Here is a 16,484-nt window from a genome sequence, read left to right as displayed (position 1 = left end):
TTTTCAAATTAATAAAATCTTGTGTTTTGTTTATTGGGTATTTTACATGGAATCAATTGACTAATTTATCAAGATTAATAATAGGAATATCATTCAACAAAATTTTCAAGTACCCTTTTAATAAATTTTACTGATTTTTGCAAAAATGAACCACATATTTCAAAATCACTACTACATGAATAGGTCTAACATACAAATGTGGAACAAAATACACAATTCTTAAATAATGCATAAACTAAGTCTATATACAAAATTTTTAATAAATATATAAATATTGAAACAATAAATATAATTTTTTGACATATTTCGGCAAACACCACCGGCTTTTACAAAAAAACAAAGGGAAATTCTTCTTGCACCTGAAGTGTGGTCTTAAGTGATTCAAAGTTATATTAATCATACACCTAATCCAACTAATGATGTAACTAATTTTGGTGTACTTACAATAAAAATACCCATAATTCTCTAGATTCTGACCAAATAACAAACAAAACTTTTAATATTAATGGTAGCTTAAGAACCAGATTGTCATTCCATATTAAACAAGTCATTTTGATATTTATTATATAAACAATTAAAATTCACAACCAAGATACAGTTCTTGAATGTGCATGATTAACACAAAGCTAGATTTTTAGAGCTCATGTGATAAAAGACTTCAGGGGAAAAAAATGTATTTGAATCATTCATAATTTTGATTTTGTAGAAGTTGATAATTTAGTTTAATAATGACAGCTGTCAAATTTTTAACTGATTTTAGTATGCACATAAGACTATGGAAATACTAGGACAAAAAATCCAACTGATAACATGTATATCTGGTTTAGCTGACATCATTATAAATATAAAACTTTCAGTATTGATTTATTTGTACATTCATTCTAACTTCTACAAGAATAGGACAATACAGAAGAATTACCCTTTGTCCCCATTCTATCACAATGGCTCACAACCAACCATCATGCCTTGATTATCCCCCCTGATAGCACTCTCTAATAATATACATAAAACAACTTTGGCATTGTTCTTCATTAATTACATAAAATTACACAACTTGATAAAAGACACTAGAATCAGTTTTGTTGTATCTTGTTAACAATCGCTTATGACTAGTAATAACCATGGTCAAGATATATTGCTGTAGTAACAACAACTTTTATTGCCGTAGTGACATGAATGTTTCGTGTGGAATGCACTTTTCTTGTCATGCTCCATTGTTAGTTTTCTTTTCTTGTACTTCAAGGTCAACTGAGATCTATAAACAAACTGAGATTTGGGAAATGCCATGGAAACAGAAAGATTCAAATTTTGCTTATAAATATTTAGCAAATAATTCTGCATGACAGTGTAACAGTGGTCATTGATATTAAACTGGAATCTTATAACTGAATTTTGCAATGGAAGAACAACTTAGCACTTTAAGGCTTAAACCATAAAATTGTGTTATCTCAAAAACTAAACTTTCAAATGTAGTAAGCATAACATGTTGAACAACAAAAACTTTGGAGGAATGTATGAAATTTGTGGCAATTAAAAGTCCCCTAAAATACTCCTTATCTCAAATTTAATCTAAGTTAAAAGAATCGTCATGGTAAAAGAAAAAGGTACCAAAAATACTTTACAAATGATCATTTCAGATATCATTAAGAAAATAAACATAATTTAACTACAAACATTCAACTTTCTACAATATGAGACCAAGATGTTTTGTTTCTTATAAAACAAAATAAACAAACTAAAAAGGGTTTATAGAACTGAATAAAAACTGTCCTCTCCGATCTGACAACAGGGCACCTGATCTCCCTCCAGAAGACATTTATGGTAAGACTGTTGAGGAAGGAAGACCTTGAGAATGCCATGGTTTTATCACATAGGTTGTCAGCCAATAGCTGCCATACACTTAACATTGGGATCACTGTCACGTCTCTTTGATCTTTTGAAGACCAATTTGTACATAATATACCAGATCTGGCACAGAAGAATGTAAAGTCAGAGATCCACACTGATCGTCAATATCACCATAAAATTCTACAACTAGAGAAATATAAACTGTCAGTAACAAATTAAAATTTGGAAACTGAAGAAAAATAAAATGTCAGTAGAACAATAAAATTCATAACTAGTGAAAAATAAACTTTTAGTAAAACAATATTTGTGACACTTTGAGAAGCCAAATTGAAAAGCATATGTGAATGATATACAGGGTATTTTGCTTGAAAAAAAAACCCTTTTAAAGGTTATTTCTGCACTTGTTCATCATGATGTTAGCTGATATTTATTTTATATTACAACAGCTTATATATAATATATAGTAAGGTCATGATTTCTGTTTGAACATCTATATATAGTAGCATGGGTTCAAATCCCAGCGAGGGAACAACCAAAAATTTGCAAAAGCAAATTTACAGATCTAACATTGTTGGGTTGATGTTTAGACAAGTTGTATAAATATATATAATATAAACATTTTACAAAAATACTCATAGATTGAGAGTTGTCTCATTGGCACTCATAACCACATCTTCTTACATCTATTATAATAATTCCATTTTCAATTCGTATGCAAGTCTTTTTTTCTTAAATATGATTGCTGGGTAAAAATTGTTTAAATGTCCTTAGAAAGATAGAGATTAATGAAAGAAACATAGAAAAAAATAAAATAAGGCAAATTTCTAAAGCAACCAACAATAAATAATGTATGATAATTTGTATTGCACTATTTTCTACCTTTATGATCACTATATACAGATTCTGCTTGATCCCAGAATTCATGGCACTGGACGACATAATTAACTATACTATGATACTGTTGAGTAATGGAATGTATCCGCTGAGGAACTGCCACCGTTCCCGGTGATGACATGGTTGGTTGGGTGGAAATGTTCCCATTCGGAAGTTTGGAAGGCGTATAACCACTATCCTGTAAAATAAACATTACATAATATAGCAAGGCTGAATTTGATTTTCTGATTGTTGTTGGAGATAAGTCCCTGCCAATTGCATTAGAGATTATTGAAATAATATTACATAACAAACATTACACAGATGTCAGCCTTGCAGCAGTCATACAACTAGAAAAATAATATCAAATATCAAATCAATATCAAATTTACAACATAAGATATCTATAATCTTGTTGTTCTGTATTTGCGTTTTATTTTTTCGATTTTTACTACATTTTATGTCTACATATCCCTGTCATATTTTAATGATTTCTGTTTCTTTACTTCATATTTAGATTTCACTGCTTTTATTAATGATTCTGATGTTAATATACTTTTAGTCTAATGATCCTTTTCATTAACTGATATTTTTAAATATTTATAAAGATTTTACCTACAGTCTCTTCAAATGATTATTGCTGTTTATAAATTTAGATGTCAAAATCATTGTCCTCTATATACAGAAGTTACAAGAAAACATTTTATGCTGTCCTAAATTCTGAAAGAAGATGATACTTCCTTAATTTTTTTTTTATAATCAATTAAAATGTAATAGTCCTATTATGTAAAGAGGACAAATGATGTCTTGAGTCTCCAATGATATTATTTTAAGAATAATATGTATTACCTGTGATCTAATAGACCCATCACTGCCAGCAGGGGAAGGAGAAGGCGACATGGGAGATGGCGTCGATCGGTTGTTCCAATGGGGGGACGGTGCATGAGCTGGTTGTTTTGATGATGAAGTCTGAAAAACAAAATGATCAATTAAAGAAATATTCTGAAATTTAAAGACAATGAAACTGATATGTCTAAAAAAGAATTCATAGAAACATACAACTGAATGAAACCAATTCCGAGTATTTTACTCTAGATATATCTTGTTTAAATCAGATATGTTATTTCATCAGTTTGTTGTGCTACAACATTTTCATTCAAGTAAAATTTTAGGTTTATCATAATATCATCTGTTTCGCTTTAAAAGTGCAATAAAAAATATATCATTAACATTCTGCAAAAATTACAGGCAATTTTGTGGGAATACGTTTGTTCATTCAAGTTAAAATTAAAGATAGAATGTATTACATCATTTTTTTCTTTCTTTCTGATTTGCCATAAATATTTATGATCCTAGCTCCAACTAGGTACTGTCATTATCAAGAAGAATATACACAAAACATCATTTGTGTTGGGTAGTTCAAGTAAAGCTGTATATTGAGAGATCTTTAAACAAGAAAGAAAACATTCACATTGAGACTGGAGTTATGTCCCCTGGTCCACTAATTTACCTTATTGTGTTCATCAATGATTTTCTTGAACTTCAAAGCTTCGTTTTTCTTCATTTTGTACAACTTAAAACATAGTATTGACTGGATTCTATATCTGATAAAAAGAAAAACAATATATCTTTGGTTCTACATTCACAATAATTCATAACCAACAAAATTATAAGTTACATTCTCACATTCAAAATCAAAATTGTGCATTTTTAATCCTAACTATTGGTGTTTTACTCAAAACAAGTTCAAATATTAACACTTATTTACTTATCCATTATCATCTGACTAAATACTATAAACCTAATAGGTTCAACACTTACATCATTTGTCAAGAAAATACTTTTCAATTATGATTTTTATGAATCTGCGATTGCTAATTGATTTGATCTCCAGTAGTCAGATTTGATCTCCAGTAGTCAGCCACAGGTTCTTGTCAATTTCATAAAAACAAAGGTTATAAGTCCTCTAGCAATGTTAAAAGCTAACTGTTTCAGCCCTTTTTAGCTCTTCCGACGTTTTAATCAAAGTCTTATCTGGCATTCGGTCTTAAATATACTTGATGAAAAAAAATATTCTAGAAACATTTGACAAAGCACAGAAACCAGTATGGTATATCAGTCCCGACTCCACCAAATGTTCTAAATCCCCAAATATTAACACTTACATTAATACTGCTAGTTTTTTCTCTGTTTCTGAAGTTTCAGCACTGGGCCTTATTTTACAGATATGACTACAAACAAAAATAAAACAGATTATTAATTATACATTAAAAACACTTATTTTTATGAAAAGATCTACAGATACTCTACATTCATTTATTTCAATAATTATCAATTTCCAAGGATTGAGGAAAACTAGTATTTTAGTGGATAATTTCAAGGTTTTACCAGAATCTATAGTAAATTGATACTTTATGAACATCTTAACTTGATGTTAACTTATATCCAGGAAATCCATAGATAATGATGATGAATCCACAGTGTGAAGCATTATCAAAAACTAAGCATAAAATATAAATAAAATATGCCCATCTCTCTGTTCAATGGGTAATTTTCAAAATTTAGAATCAGAGTTTGTATTTATTATTGTATATTATGACAGTTGTTTATAATGGTAAATTTATACAAAAGATTCCTGCATATGTAACTTATTACATATAGTCCCAATTTTCATATCAATAAAAACATTGCATTGAATTATGAAAAAACAAATTATGAATACAATAACATAAGTATGACTAGTTTAAATCTGACATATTAACCTGCTTTAATAAATATATATACATCCCTTAGTTGTATTTTTGGCATTAATCAGAGAAGTAATGTAATCCTAAGCACTTTATTGAAGAAAATCATGACGATGTAAAAGTCAACAAACTATACATATGAGTTTAGTGAATACATAATTAATGGCAATACTGTATTCCATTGAAGTAATGAGTTTTTAATACAGTCCGTAGGAGAAAATCGCCTTACTGCAAAGTCTGAAGATTGATAAATTACAAAAATGTCAAATGAACACATGCTAATAATTTTACAATTCTCCAATGTTTATCAATACAAATTTTTATGTATTTTGTAAAAGAGTTTATGATAATATCATGTGAATTCTTTTAGACTTAAAAATCCTAATTTATAAAGTCTTCTTTGCATGTAAACCCTCCCAGCCAAATTGAATTGATTTGATTTGTTTGTGTTTTAACACAACTTTTAAGCACTGCCAGTTTTTATTGGTGCAGGAAGCCAGAGTGCCCAGAGAAAACCACGACCTTCGATAGGAAAACTGACAATCCTAGTCAATTAAGATTGGAGTTGAGTGCACCAACATGATTGGGGATCATACTCATATCAGTGTTGACTGGCTAGAGATTACATAACTACTTAGACTGCTTAAGAACATTCTGGTTATAGTGTAATGTTTAAAAACTTTAATAATTTGCAAAATAATTTGCAGTGACAGTTTAATTTCTGAAATAGTCCATTTAGACAAATTCTTTTCTACAGGTCATTAAAACTGTCCTTCCCAAGTGTATTTGTAAAGTACATTCAAGAGAATATCACTGTTCATAATCTGAATTATATCAATGATGGTAAAATGTACTAGATATGCTCATCAGTATAATACATTATTATTCTCTTGGTGAGGATTGTAATAAGAAATTGTAGCAATTTATTAGATCTAAAAGAACTTTGACTATTTTTACCAGGAATTTTCATTACACTTACAGAGACTGCAGCATAACATCCTAGTATTTTGTGATCTGTACAGAAAATTAATGGCTTTCTCAAAAACCACAAGAAAGACATAAAATTAATGTTAATTTAATGTTGTTTAATCTCCTAAAACAATTGCTGAATCAATATAGTCAAATATTAATTCATAAAAATTATCAAGTAGGGGAAATAAATTAAAGGAAACTATTTTATAAATAACTTTTCATCCTACACTGCTACAAATTGCCAAGTTTCTAAAAAAATGCACTCTTTCAGATCAAAGGATTTTTTCTAACACATAACTAACTTTGTAATAACCAATAAAATATCTCTGGTGAAGTTTCGAACTTCTAAAGGATATGGAAGGAGAGTTTAAATTAATGTTTGCTATTTTCAGTGTATTCTTTTTTTTTTTAAAGAAAATAGTCTAGACAGATAAAGGGAATGTTTGGGTACCTACTTCGTCTACGACACCTGTTTAAAATCTTGTTTCAGTAAATAGGTGATGGCAATGCTTTCTTTAACATTTTTAATACATCTTGCCGTATAAATCATTTTTTTTTGTAACGGTTGATTGTTTTAAGATACTTACGATATTAAGTTAAATGTGTCAGAGTACATTTTATAAACATCGGTGGCCTTGCGTTCCTCTTTTTCCATGGCATACCCACACAAAACAAAGGACGACATAGACTCAGTATACAATAAATACATAGCAATTCTGTCAGTCTGAAACAAAAATCACAATCATTTAAATACCTAGAAGCAAAACATATTTCATTATCTGAAATGGATGGAAAATGTAATAACTGGCTGGCATAAGCTGAATCTATATGATTTTTATTGTCTTCAATAATAGATGTATGTCTACAATATGTTGAGTTCAAAATGGCCCAGAGAAGAAAAGTTGTGAATAAATTCAATATCAACTATCAAAATTCTACATCATATAGCGACCCAATGACCTAATTAACTAAAAGACATCTAGAGGCTATTAGTATTTAAAACAGACCAAAACAACAATGATAAAAAAAAAATTTGTGATCAAACTTAAAAGTGTCAACCAATCACAAGGGTACATAAAGCCTGGTTTTACTAGTTTAATAGTGTAAATTCAGAAACTAGTTAGTGTTATTTCACAAATTATTGCCAGGTTTAAATTAATCGAATAATGCAACTAAGTGAATATCGCAATAATAAGAACTTGCAATCTTATATCTGAATCGTATATCACTGTGGACTTTTTTTTTCGGAATCACAATAATTTATCTTGCATTTTAGTCCAATCTTCCAAAATCACTTTAATAAATGCACACAATAATTTTTGAATTAACAGTACTTTTAAAATCTCAAACCACCCCCATTCTTTGGTTTTGTATGGTTTGATTACCAAAACCTGTAGTTTTTTCTGATAAACAATAACACTTTTATTTAAAAGTTATTCATAAGCCTCCATCACAGACTGTCTGTATAAGTATGGTAATTATGATTTCTCACATCTCAGTTATGTAAATGGCATTTACGTTCTAATCAACACCTATTCTGCACTACCACATGATTTATGAGCAAAAAACATGTCGGCCATTTATTAAACAAATGTTGCAAAGAAATGCACTCAATCATCAGACTTAGTAAGAAGAATTGATAAGAAACAACTGTCATTATTGTTGACATTGACAGGACGGTCCTGAAGTTTATTACTGTGTCAGATAATCAAACAAATTTAAATTTAATGATAAGTTCATATATTAAAGTTCAAAATATGTTTTCTTTGTCATCAAAATTGATTGTTTACTATTAAATACTTTTGATTACATCATTTGACATTCAATTACAACATCTGAGACTGGTTATTCTAGCTCTGGTTTTTCTTTACATGTAGATAGATGTATTTCAAGAACAATCAATTCTATTAATAGCTGTTTAGAGAATTTAAATGAAACTGACTGAAGAAAGACAATATGAACTTTTACAGACTTTGATGTGTTTTTTGCAGCTTAGATGAGTCCATTTCCAAAATTCAGACTTAGGGGGAAAAACATCAAATAAAAATAAAATTGAGAATGGAAATGGGGAATGTGTCAAAGAGACAACAACCCGACCAAATAAAAAACAACAGCAGAGGGTCACCAACAGGTCTTCAATGTAGCGAGAAATTCCTGCACCCGGAGGCGTCCTTCAGCTGGCCCCTAAACAAATATATACTAGGTTGTATTAGCATACAAGCAAAGCATCGATAGGTTGTATTAGCATACAAGCAAAGCATCGATAGGTTGTATTAGCATACAAGCAAAGCATTTGTTTAGTAAATGTTTAATTTTCTTGATCACTTAAGGACAAGGATAAATAAAAGACGACTTTTGGGTTGAATGATATTTAGTTGCTATATTTCTGTACTTTTTTAATTGATAAATTCACTGAGGAAATAAGTCTGTCATGCAGGATATCCTGGAAGATTTCCGAAAATGCACTATGCGCACTGTCCAAAACTATTACATAATATATGGTGTATTTTTTGGGGTATTACTCTACATATCTGTGAACATTACTGTAACTTACAAAGTCTGGATGATGCTTCAGTCGTTTGGCAAGTTCATCTGCCTGATGCTTCAGATCTCTGGCACGAGATCGGTGAATATCACTTGATTCCAAACTGTAATAAATAGGTCATTAAATATTTATTCCAAATTTTTTAAAACTAAGCTTTAAGCATGTGCTAAAAGCATCTACACACAACATTACCAACAGAAAGTATTTTTCAGGTTACCTTTTGTATACTTTTATCTATCTAAAGTTATTTGCTGATGCAGTGTAAAGTAAATACCAATCAACCAATTTATCTAAAATATCATCCAGAGAAAAAATTTGAAGTAGACAATAATGAGTATGAGACTCAAAAAATCTATTTTAAATTCAGTGCCATCTCATTAGCTGCATTTATTGTCTGTTTCTTTTTCAATTCTTTTGGTCAGTCTGCTGAAATCACCTAAAATTTTAACGACCACAAAGTGACTTATATAACATGTATAGATTTATTTTGTTAACTTGTGTTTTTTTGGAGCTGTCTCATTATAATTTACCACAATTCTTGGTACAAGTATTATGATATAAACCAATATCTTACGGTTCATCTGGTTTCCTGACTGGTTTGCGACTGAAAGTTTCGTGATCACCGTCTCCTTCTCGATTGAAGATGGTTTCTACAGAGGACGGGTGAGCATCACTGTTAGCCTGGCCATTAAGGTCTTCCACCTGCAAAACAGTACAACGGTTTTATAAAATATCAGAAAAAACTTTCCATGATTTAATTACTTGGTTCATGTTTTGGCATGCATCAAATATAGAAACATATATATGCTGAATTATTGTATGTAAATTTCTATCTCCAAACACTGTCTAGCTGTGAGTCTTGTTTAAGCCATTCAGTCTTATAATTATAAAAATAGTTTTTTTAATATTTATAGATATCGCAGATCAAATTTATTCGTTCATTGTTTAATCATACGTTTTTTGATTGAGTTAAGTCTGCCAATTGATATTTTATCGTATGTTTTTCTTTGTTGTGATGTTATGCTATTGTTTCAGAAAAAGGGAGAAGGTTTGGATCCATTAAAACGTTTAATCCCGCTGCAAATGTTTGCACCTGTCCTAAGTCAGGAATCTGATGTACAGTAGTTGTCGTTTGTTTATGTAATATATACGTGTTTCTCGTTTCTCGTTTTGTTTATATAGATTAGACCGTTGGTTTTCCCGTTTGAATGGTTTTACACTAGTAATTTTGGGGCCCTTTATAGCTTGTTGTTCGGTGTGAGCTAAGGCTCCGTGTTGAAGGCCGTACTTTAACCTATAATGGTTTACTTTTTAAATTGTTATTTGTATGGAGAGTTGTCTCATTGGCACTCACACCACATCTTCCTATATCTATAAAAGAGGGACGAAAGATACCAAAGGGACAGTCAAACTCATAAATCCAAAATAAACTGACAACGCCAAGGCTAAAAATGAAAAAGACAAACAATAGTACACATGACACAACATAGAAAACCAAAGAATAAACAACACGACCCCCACCAAAAACTAGGGGTGATCTCAGGTGCTCCGGAAGGGTAAGCAGATCCTGCTCCATATGCTGCACCCGTCGTGTTGTTTATGTGATAACAAATCCAGTAAGTAGTCTAATTCAGTAGGTCACATTCATGAAATGGAAGGGGATTGTAGTTACGACGTAAGGAACATATCCGATATCAGTTGTGAAACAGTTATTCCATAACTAAAGATATCTGTATCATATTGAAGAGTGTTTGAGTCTTCATAAGAGGAATTATGTTACCTACTGTCTCTAAAAAATGTTAACAGAAACAGTCCATGTTTGATATGAAAAGCCCTAAAAACACCAAGATCATACAGAAAGATTGCAGGTGCACAACTTCATTTCTTTCATGTTTTGTGGAATTCTGTCAATCCGTTTTCAAGTATTTACGAATAAAAAACTAATACAGCCAAGTCCATATCTTGGTATGATAAACCTTAATATTACTAAGTAAATAAGATCAAACGTTTAAATTGCAGGTGCACAACTTTATATGTCATTAAAAATCTGTGCTTAGGTCAAACTATTTTCTAGCAGTTTTTTATCAACAAAGGTCACCAGAGGACAGAATTGATTCATTTGTAACACTATATCTTTGGTTTATAATGACATAACTAGGATACCAAATAATTAACCAACACAAATTTACCACAATTGCAGACAGTCAATTGCAGATATTGTTAAAAAATAAGATTCCACAAATTTCCATGCAAGCAACACAAAACTTGGGCAGGAAAAAGGAGTATTGTACTTAGTAGTAAAGAAGATTTATTATTCTGATCTTGATGTTTTACATTTAAATTCACTGAAGTGCTTGTAATTGATTTATTTAATTAATGACAAGTCATAGTTAATGGGAAGACAGACAAATTATACAGAAAGTATACATAAAATTATTGCATTTACTGGCTTAGTGACCTAAACATACTGTTGACTTACAAATCAACAGACAAAATATAAACATGACTACAGTATGACAGTCAGGTGTAACATACAGGTAACGTCAAAGTACATTTACCAAATGATAATAAAAACATTTGGTATAAAATATGTAAATGACTAACCTTAATCAATCATGATAAAGGTTCAAATGGGAAAAGGGAAGTAGAAATCTAGCTACCAACTCCTAATAAAGTGTCTTTGATTTTAAAAGGATTGGAAGGTTTACTCATGGGATCCTTTGAACGACTGACTGCTTATCCAGCCTAACTTACTTTAATGCTTAACATAGGAGTCATTATAACAATATAGGTCAAATGCATTTACATTTTTCTAGTATAACATGTGTAACTGTGAAACTCTCCCTTTACATATTGTTACATTGTTCAAAGTACGAGTTATGTGGCAGCTTTCCCATATTCTGTGTTTTATGTAGATTAGTTAATGGCATATAATACCCAACCTATGGGTCCTCCGAGTCTTTAAAAGGCTTGACAATTAAGTTTGTCAGATACCACAGAAAAGGTCGGTTAGGCAAGTAAATTAACAAAAAAAAATCTTATAAGGGAAAATAAAACATCACAAAGAAGTAAAATATTTATGTAATCATAAGGACCACTTGAACAATGAAAATTGTAATAAATAACAACATGTCTATAGCCTCCAACAGAAGGTGTCAACACTCAATAGATAAATGTAGCACATTGACTGACATAACATACAAATATTATGATAACTTTGAAAAGATTTTTTTTTTACCAAAGTGATAATAAATGATTAAAAAATACCCAAAGAAACATTATTAGGAATCCAAAACATCAAAAAATCAATGAATTTCCAAAGCACAAAGGTGTGATTAATAATCTCTCCTTTATTAATGTAAATGTTTAAAAGCCATCAGATGCTGCTGCACTGTTTCTATTTACAATTTTATCTTAGAAACCAAAATAGTGTTGATCATCTGGAAAGTTAATTTCAGTTTTATCTTTTCATTCAATTTTATAATGCATGTTTCAATTACTCTCATTCTGATAAGGCTTGTTAAAATTGATGTAAAGCACCAACAAACCAAGAACTAAATATAAATACTGACAGTTTTAACTTTAACCACACATGTACAACAAAATAAGGCCTTAAAATAGGATAACTTTAAATAGGACATTAGATCCCCTGTTTTTGTTTTGGCTTTCAAAATTATGAAACAAAGTTAGAAGTGCAAACATTTGTACTTATTTTCTATCTATTTTTTTCATGTACAATAACAAAACCTTAACCTTTGAGAAACCTATTATATTGTACCTTAAAATATTTGGAAAGATAACTTAAAATACTTATTAAAAACATTCATGAGGTTAAATTGAGCTCATTCTTGGTGTCACGTTTTCATAAAAAGCAATCAGGATCCACCCCCAGATGATTTGTATCGGGTGTAAATGCTTACTTTGTCCCATTCATAAAATAAGTATTACTGAGCTAACAATGTGAGATCGTCATGAAAAGTAAAGGTCATTAAACACACTCTAGTAGTAGTATAACTATCAGATTGTTCTTCTGAACATTGAATATCATGTGTTGGTTCCTTTTCTTATAAATAACTAATCATGACTAATGACCTTTGAAAAAGTATTTGAATCAGTGTAAAGTAAACATTTGCTTTCTGACAGTAGTTTCCCATTTTTGACTATTCCAAGTTGTTCAAATTTCTACATATTTAGTGGTTCCACAAAAACCAAGCTATTTGCAAACAAAATAATTTTTATGATAATATTTCAAATAGAAATTGCATAGCAAAACTAATTTGGACAGATTTTTCTACCCATAATTCTACTTGAAGCTTTTTAGTCAGGAAATAAGATACAAGTTACTAAATCAATATTTTGCAGGTTTCCGATTCCTTTTGTTTACAAGAGACTGCCCTCTTTGATATGATTATGAAGCTGATTTATGGGATAGTGTTTAAACAATTGATTTCTTGTGTATTGTTCTATCAAAGGTTCATTATCTTCAAAAGAACATATTCCAGTGTTCAAAAAGTGTAGAAATGCATTAGGTCATAACGTAATGTAATTTATAGAGTAGTGACAGATTAAATGTAGAGATGTTGTCAATGATTCCCAAGAGTAGGTTTTAATGTGTTCATTCTAATGCACATAACTTGTTAACACATCTCATTTTACATATTTAACGACCTGTATGCACTTTGATTTGAAAGTTGGTCATGTTCTTATCAAACTGAAATATAATTAGATTTAGTTTTGAACTTTTCCTAAAAAAAATTAAGGAGTCTTTGACAAAAGGTTTAGAATTGTATCAATAGCCGGATTTTTTTTTAAAGAATGGATTATGAATTTTCATAGTATCCATGTTAACCATTTTGAATTCATAGAACTTGATAGGGACAAAAAGTTTTGTAAAAATGAATGATACAATTTGAATTAATGTCAATCATGACCTGGATATTTTTTCTCATAAAACTGCTAAAAACTGATAAGGCAGATTTTCTTACACCTCTGAAGGGATTTAATCTTAAATCCTATCTGACATATACATAAATGCAGAAACAATGAATTATCAACCTTGAACTTTACATTAAACTGTATTTATCTGTATATATATAAAGAATTGTCGACAACAGGATACTCCTGTTAATTATTTATAAAGTATATTATGTAGGTAAAGCTGTTATGATTTTGATGTTGTACTAACCATGACCTTAATGTTTATTTACACATCTGACCAACATATCTACAACTTGTCAAATACACATTGTTAAATATCTACTCATCATTCACAACAATCCAAAGAGCATTTAAATAAATATCTATGCAAATCAAACAAGTGAAACTACAGCTACTGTTCTCTCATGATCCCCCCCCCCCCCCCCCAACCCCGCAAGTGGATAATTTTAATAGTGTAAAAATATGCAAGTGTTTGGTAAACAGGAAGTTGTTGAGTGATGAATCTCAAAATGCATCACACAGTTAAGCTGGCTTATTTAAACCCTAAAACAAAATTTCAGAAATCCTTGTATTGTAGTTCCTAAGAAAAATGTGACGAAATTTTTCAACTTGGCTCCATGTGTAAAATCATAGAAGTGTTCGGTAAACAGGAAGTTGTTGAGTGATGAATCTGAAAACGCATCACGCGGTATAGCTGACTTATATCAAGTCTGAAACCAAACATCAGAAATCCTGGTAGTGCAGTTCCTGAGAAAAATGTGACGAAAAATTTTCTACTTGGCTATCAGGTGTAAAAATGATACAAGTGTTCAGTAAACAGGAAGTTGTCAAGTGATGAATCTGAAAACGCATCACACAGTATAGCCGACTTATATCAAGCCTGAAACCAAATTTCAGAAATCCTGGTAATGTAGTTCCTGAGAAAAATGTGACGAAAAATATTCATGGGACGGACGGACGGACGGACGGACGGACTGACTGACTGACTGACTGACGGACTGACTGACTGACGGACTGATGGACTGATGGACTGACAGAAGGGCAGACAGAGGTAAAACAGTATACCCCCCTTTTTTTCAAAGCGGGGGTATAAAAATATTGTGACAACTATCATCATACTGTGCATTCATTATTATTCTTTGTTCACCAATTTTCGTGGGTTTCGTGGGTACAAGTGAACCACAAATTCAAATATAGAACAAATAACATTGTCAATAGGCAGAGATAGGCAAAACCACGAAATTAAATATCCACCAATATGCAAGTTTTCTACAATCCACGAATATGCAAGTTTTATGCAATCCACGAAAACTGATACCCACATAAATAAATGAATCCACAGTAATTGAATCTGTATTTCAATGATACAAGAAGATTTGGTATGAGTGCCAATGAGACAAATCTCTATCCATCAAGCCATAATTTGTAAAGTAAACCATTATAGGTCAAAGTATAGTATTTATAAGGTATCTATTTTAAAACAAGCAATTAACTTTAGAAATTTAGTATTTTAGAACCAATTAACCATTGATTTTGCCATTTCCCTCCTCCCAAACATTGAAAACCAACTCATGCTCACTCAAAATTCATCTCACATTCTCCTAAAATGGTTAAAACATATTTGTACTTAGTATTATACTGAAAGAGGTTGCCACAAATGACAATCTCACCATGGACAGATGGAAAAGACAACATGTGGGCTGTACATAAAGACAGGGTATATTTACCAGTTCAAACTCTGGTTTATCTGTATGACTAGAACTACTACTATTGCTAAGAGGACCTTTACTCTCTGTTGACCGCAGGGGCCGTTTTCTGTCCCATTTATGGTCATCTTCATGGCTGTCTTTCCTGAAAATAGAATCATGGAATTTCTGGACTAACACAAATGAGTTAATTTACTGCACAATTATTTCAGAGATGTTTATCCCTATTTTAGTATATTGGTTGTATTAAGAAATTTCAAAGCATTTTTTAGAAGTATTAACAGTTAGCACAAACTTGTTAGGGGGAGAGGTCTAGGGGCATGCCCCCATTAAATTTTTCAACAATTTAGTTTGATTGCAAAATCCTGCATTTTGAGAGCTTTAAGACCCATTTAATATTTTTTTCTGGAAATTCTTGAGAACTCCATAAATCCTGTTTACAAAAAAACTACTATTTCGTCTGAAATGTCCTGATCAGCCAGAGCCACAAACTTCAAAGTTGACAACTGTTCATTATCTTAAACTACCTGTTTTTGTTGCATGCTTTGAAAGATCAGTATAATAGAGGTTGTTAGAGGTGTTCTGAAAGTCGCTGAAATATCTATCTCAACTGTTTTTTTTGTATGTGGTCTCTTAAACAACTTATTTGAACACCTTGGTGAAAAGAAAAACACAAATTTCTGAAATGAACAGAAAATGGTTCTTTTTTTTGCATTTAAAATCTGTATGAAATTTGGAAACATCTAGCGTCAACACTTCTGCTATTACATGATTCATTTCTCATCTGCAGTAAGATTTTTTGGGGGAAATTGTCAGGAAAATTGTTGAATATATACCCCTTTCAATTCATCAGTT

The 16,484-nt window shown here is 30.8% G+C and overlaps 1 protein-coding gene across 1 annotated transcript in view; it reads right to left on the bottom strand.

Annotated features, from left to right (window-relative positions):
* Positions 1–240: 240 nt before the first annotated feature.
* The window catches only part of LOC139486832 (AF4/FMR2 family member 1-like), a 68,763-nt gene continuing 52,519 nt past the window's right edge, over positions 241–16,484 (bottom strand). The window contains exons 12-20 of the mRNA XM_071271837.1: positions 15,651–15,774; positions 9,560–9,687; positions 8,995–9,088; positions 7,028–7,164; positions 4,887–4,952; positions 4,232–4,325; positions 3,571–3,690; positions 2,728–2,920; positions 241–2,034 (exon numbers count right to left, since the gene is read on the bottom strand). Coding sequence (XP_071127938.1) covers positions 1,919–2,034; positions 2,728–2,920; positions 3,571–3,690; positions 4,232–4,325; positions 4,887–4,952; positions 7,028–7,164; positions 8,995–9,088; positions 9,560–9,687; positions 15,651–15,774 — 1,072 coding nt within the window. The 3' untranslated portion in view covers positions 241–1,918. The remainder of the gene's footprint in view (positions 2,035–2,727; positions 2,921–3,570; positions 3,691–4,231; positions 4,326–4,886; positions 4,953–7,027; positions 7,165–8,994; positions 9,089–9,559; positions 9,688–15,650; positions 15,775–16,484) is intronic.

The sequence above is a fragment of the Mytilus edulis genome, chromosome 8 (genome assembly GCF_963676685.1).
Source record: "Mytilus edulis chromosome 8, xbMytEdul2.2, whole genome shotgun sequence".
NCBI lineage: Eukaryota > Metazoa > Mollusca > Bivalvia > Mytilida > Mytilidae > Mytilus > Mytilus edulis.
Note: the sequence above shows the minus strand (reverse complement) of the source record. Positions and strands in the feature narration are given on the sequence as shown.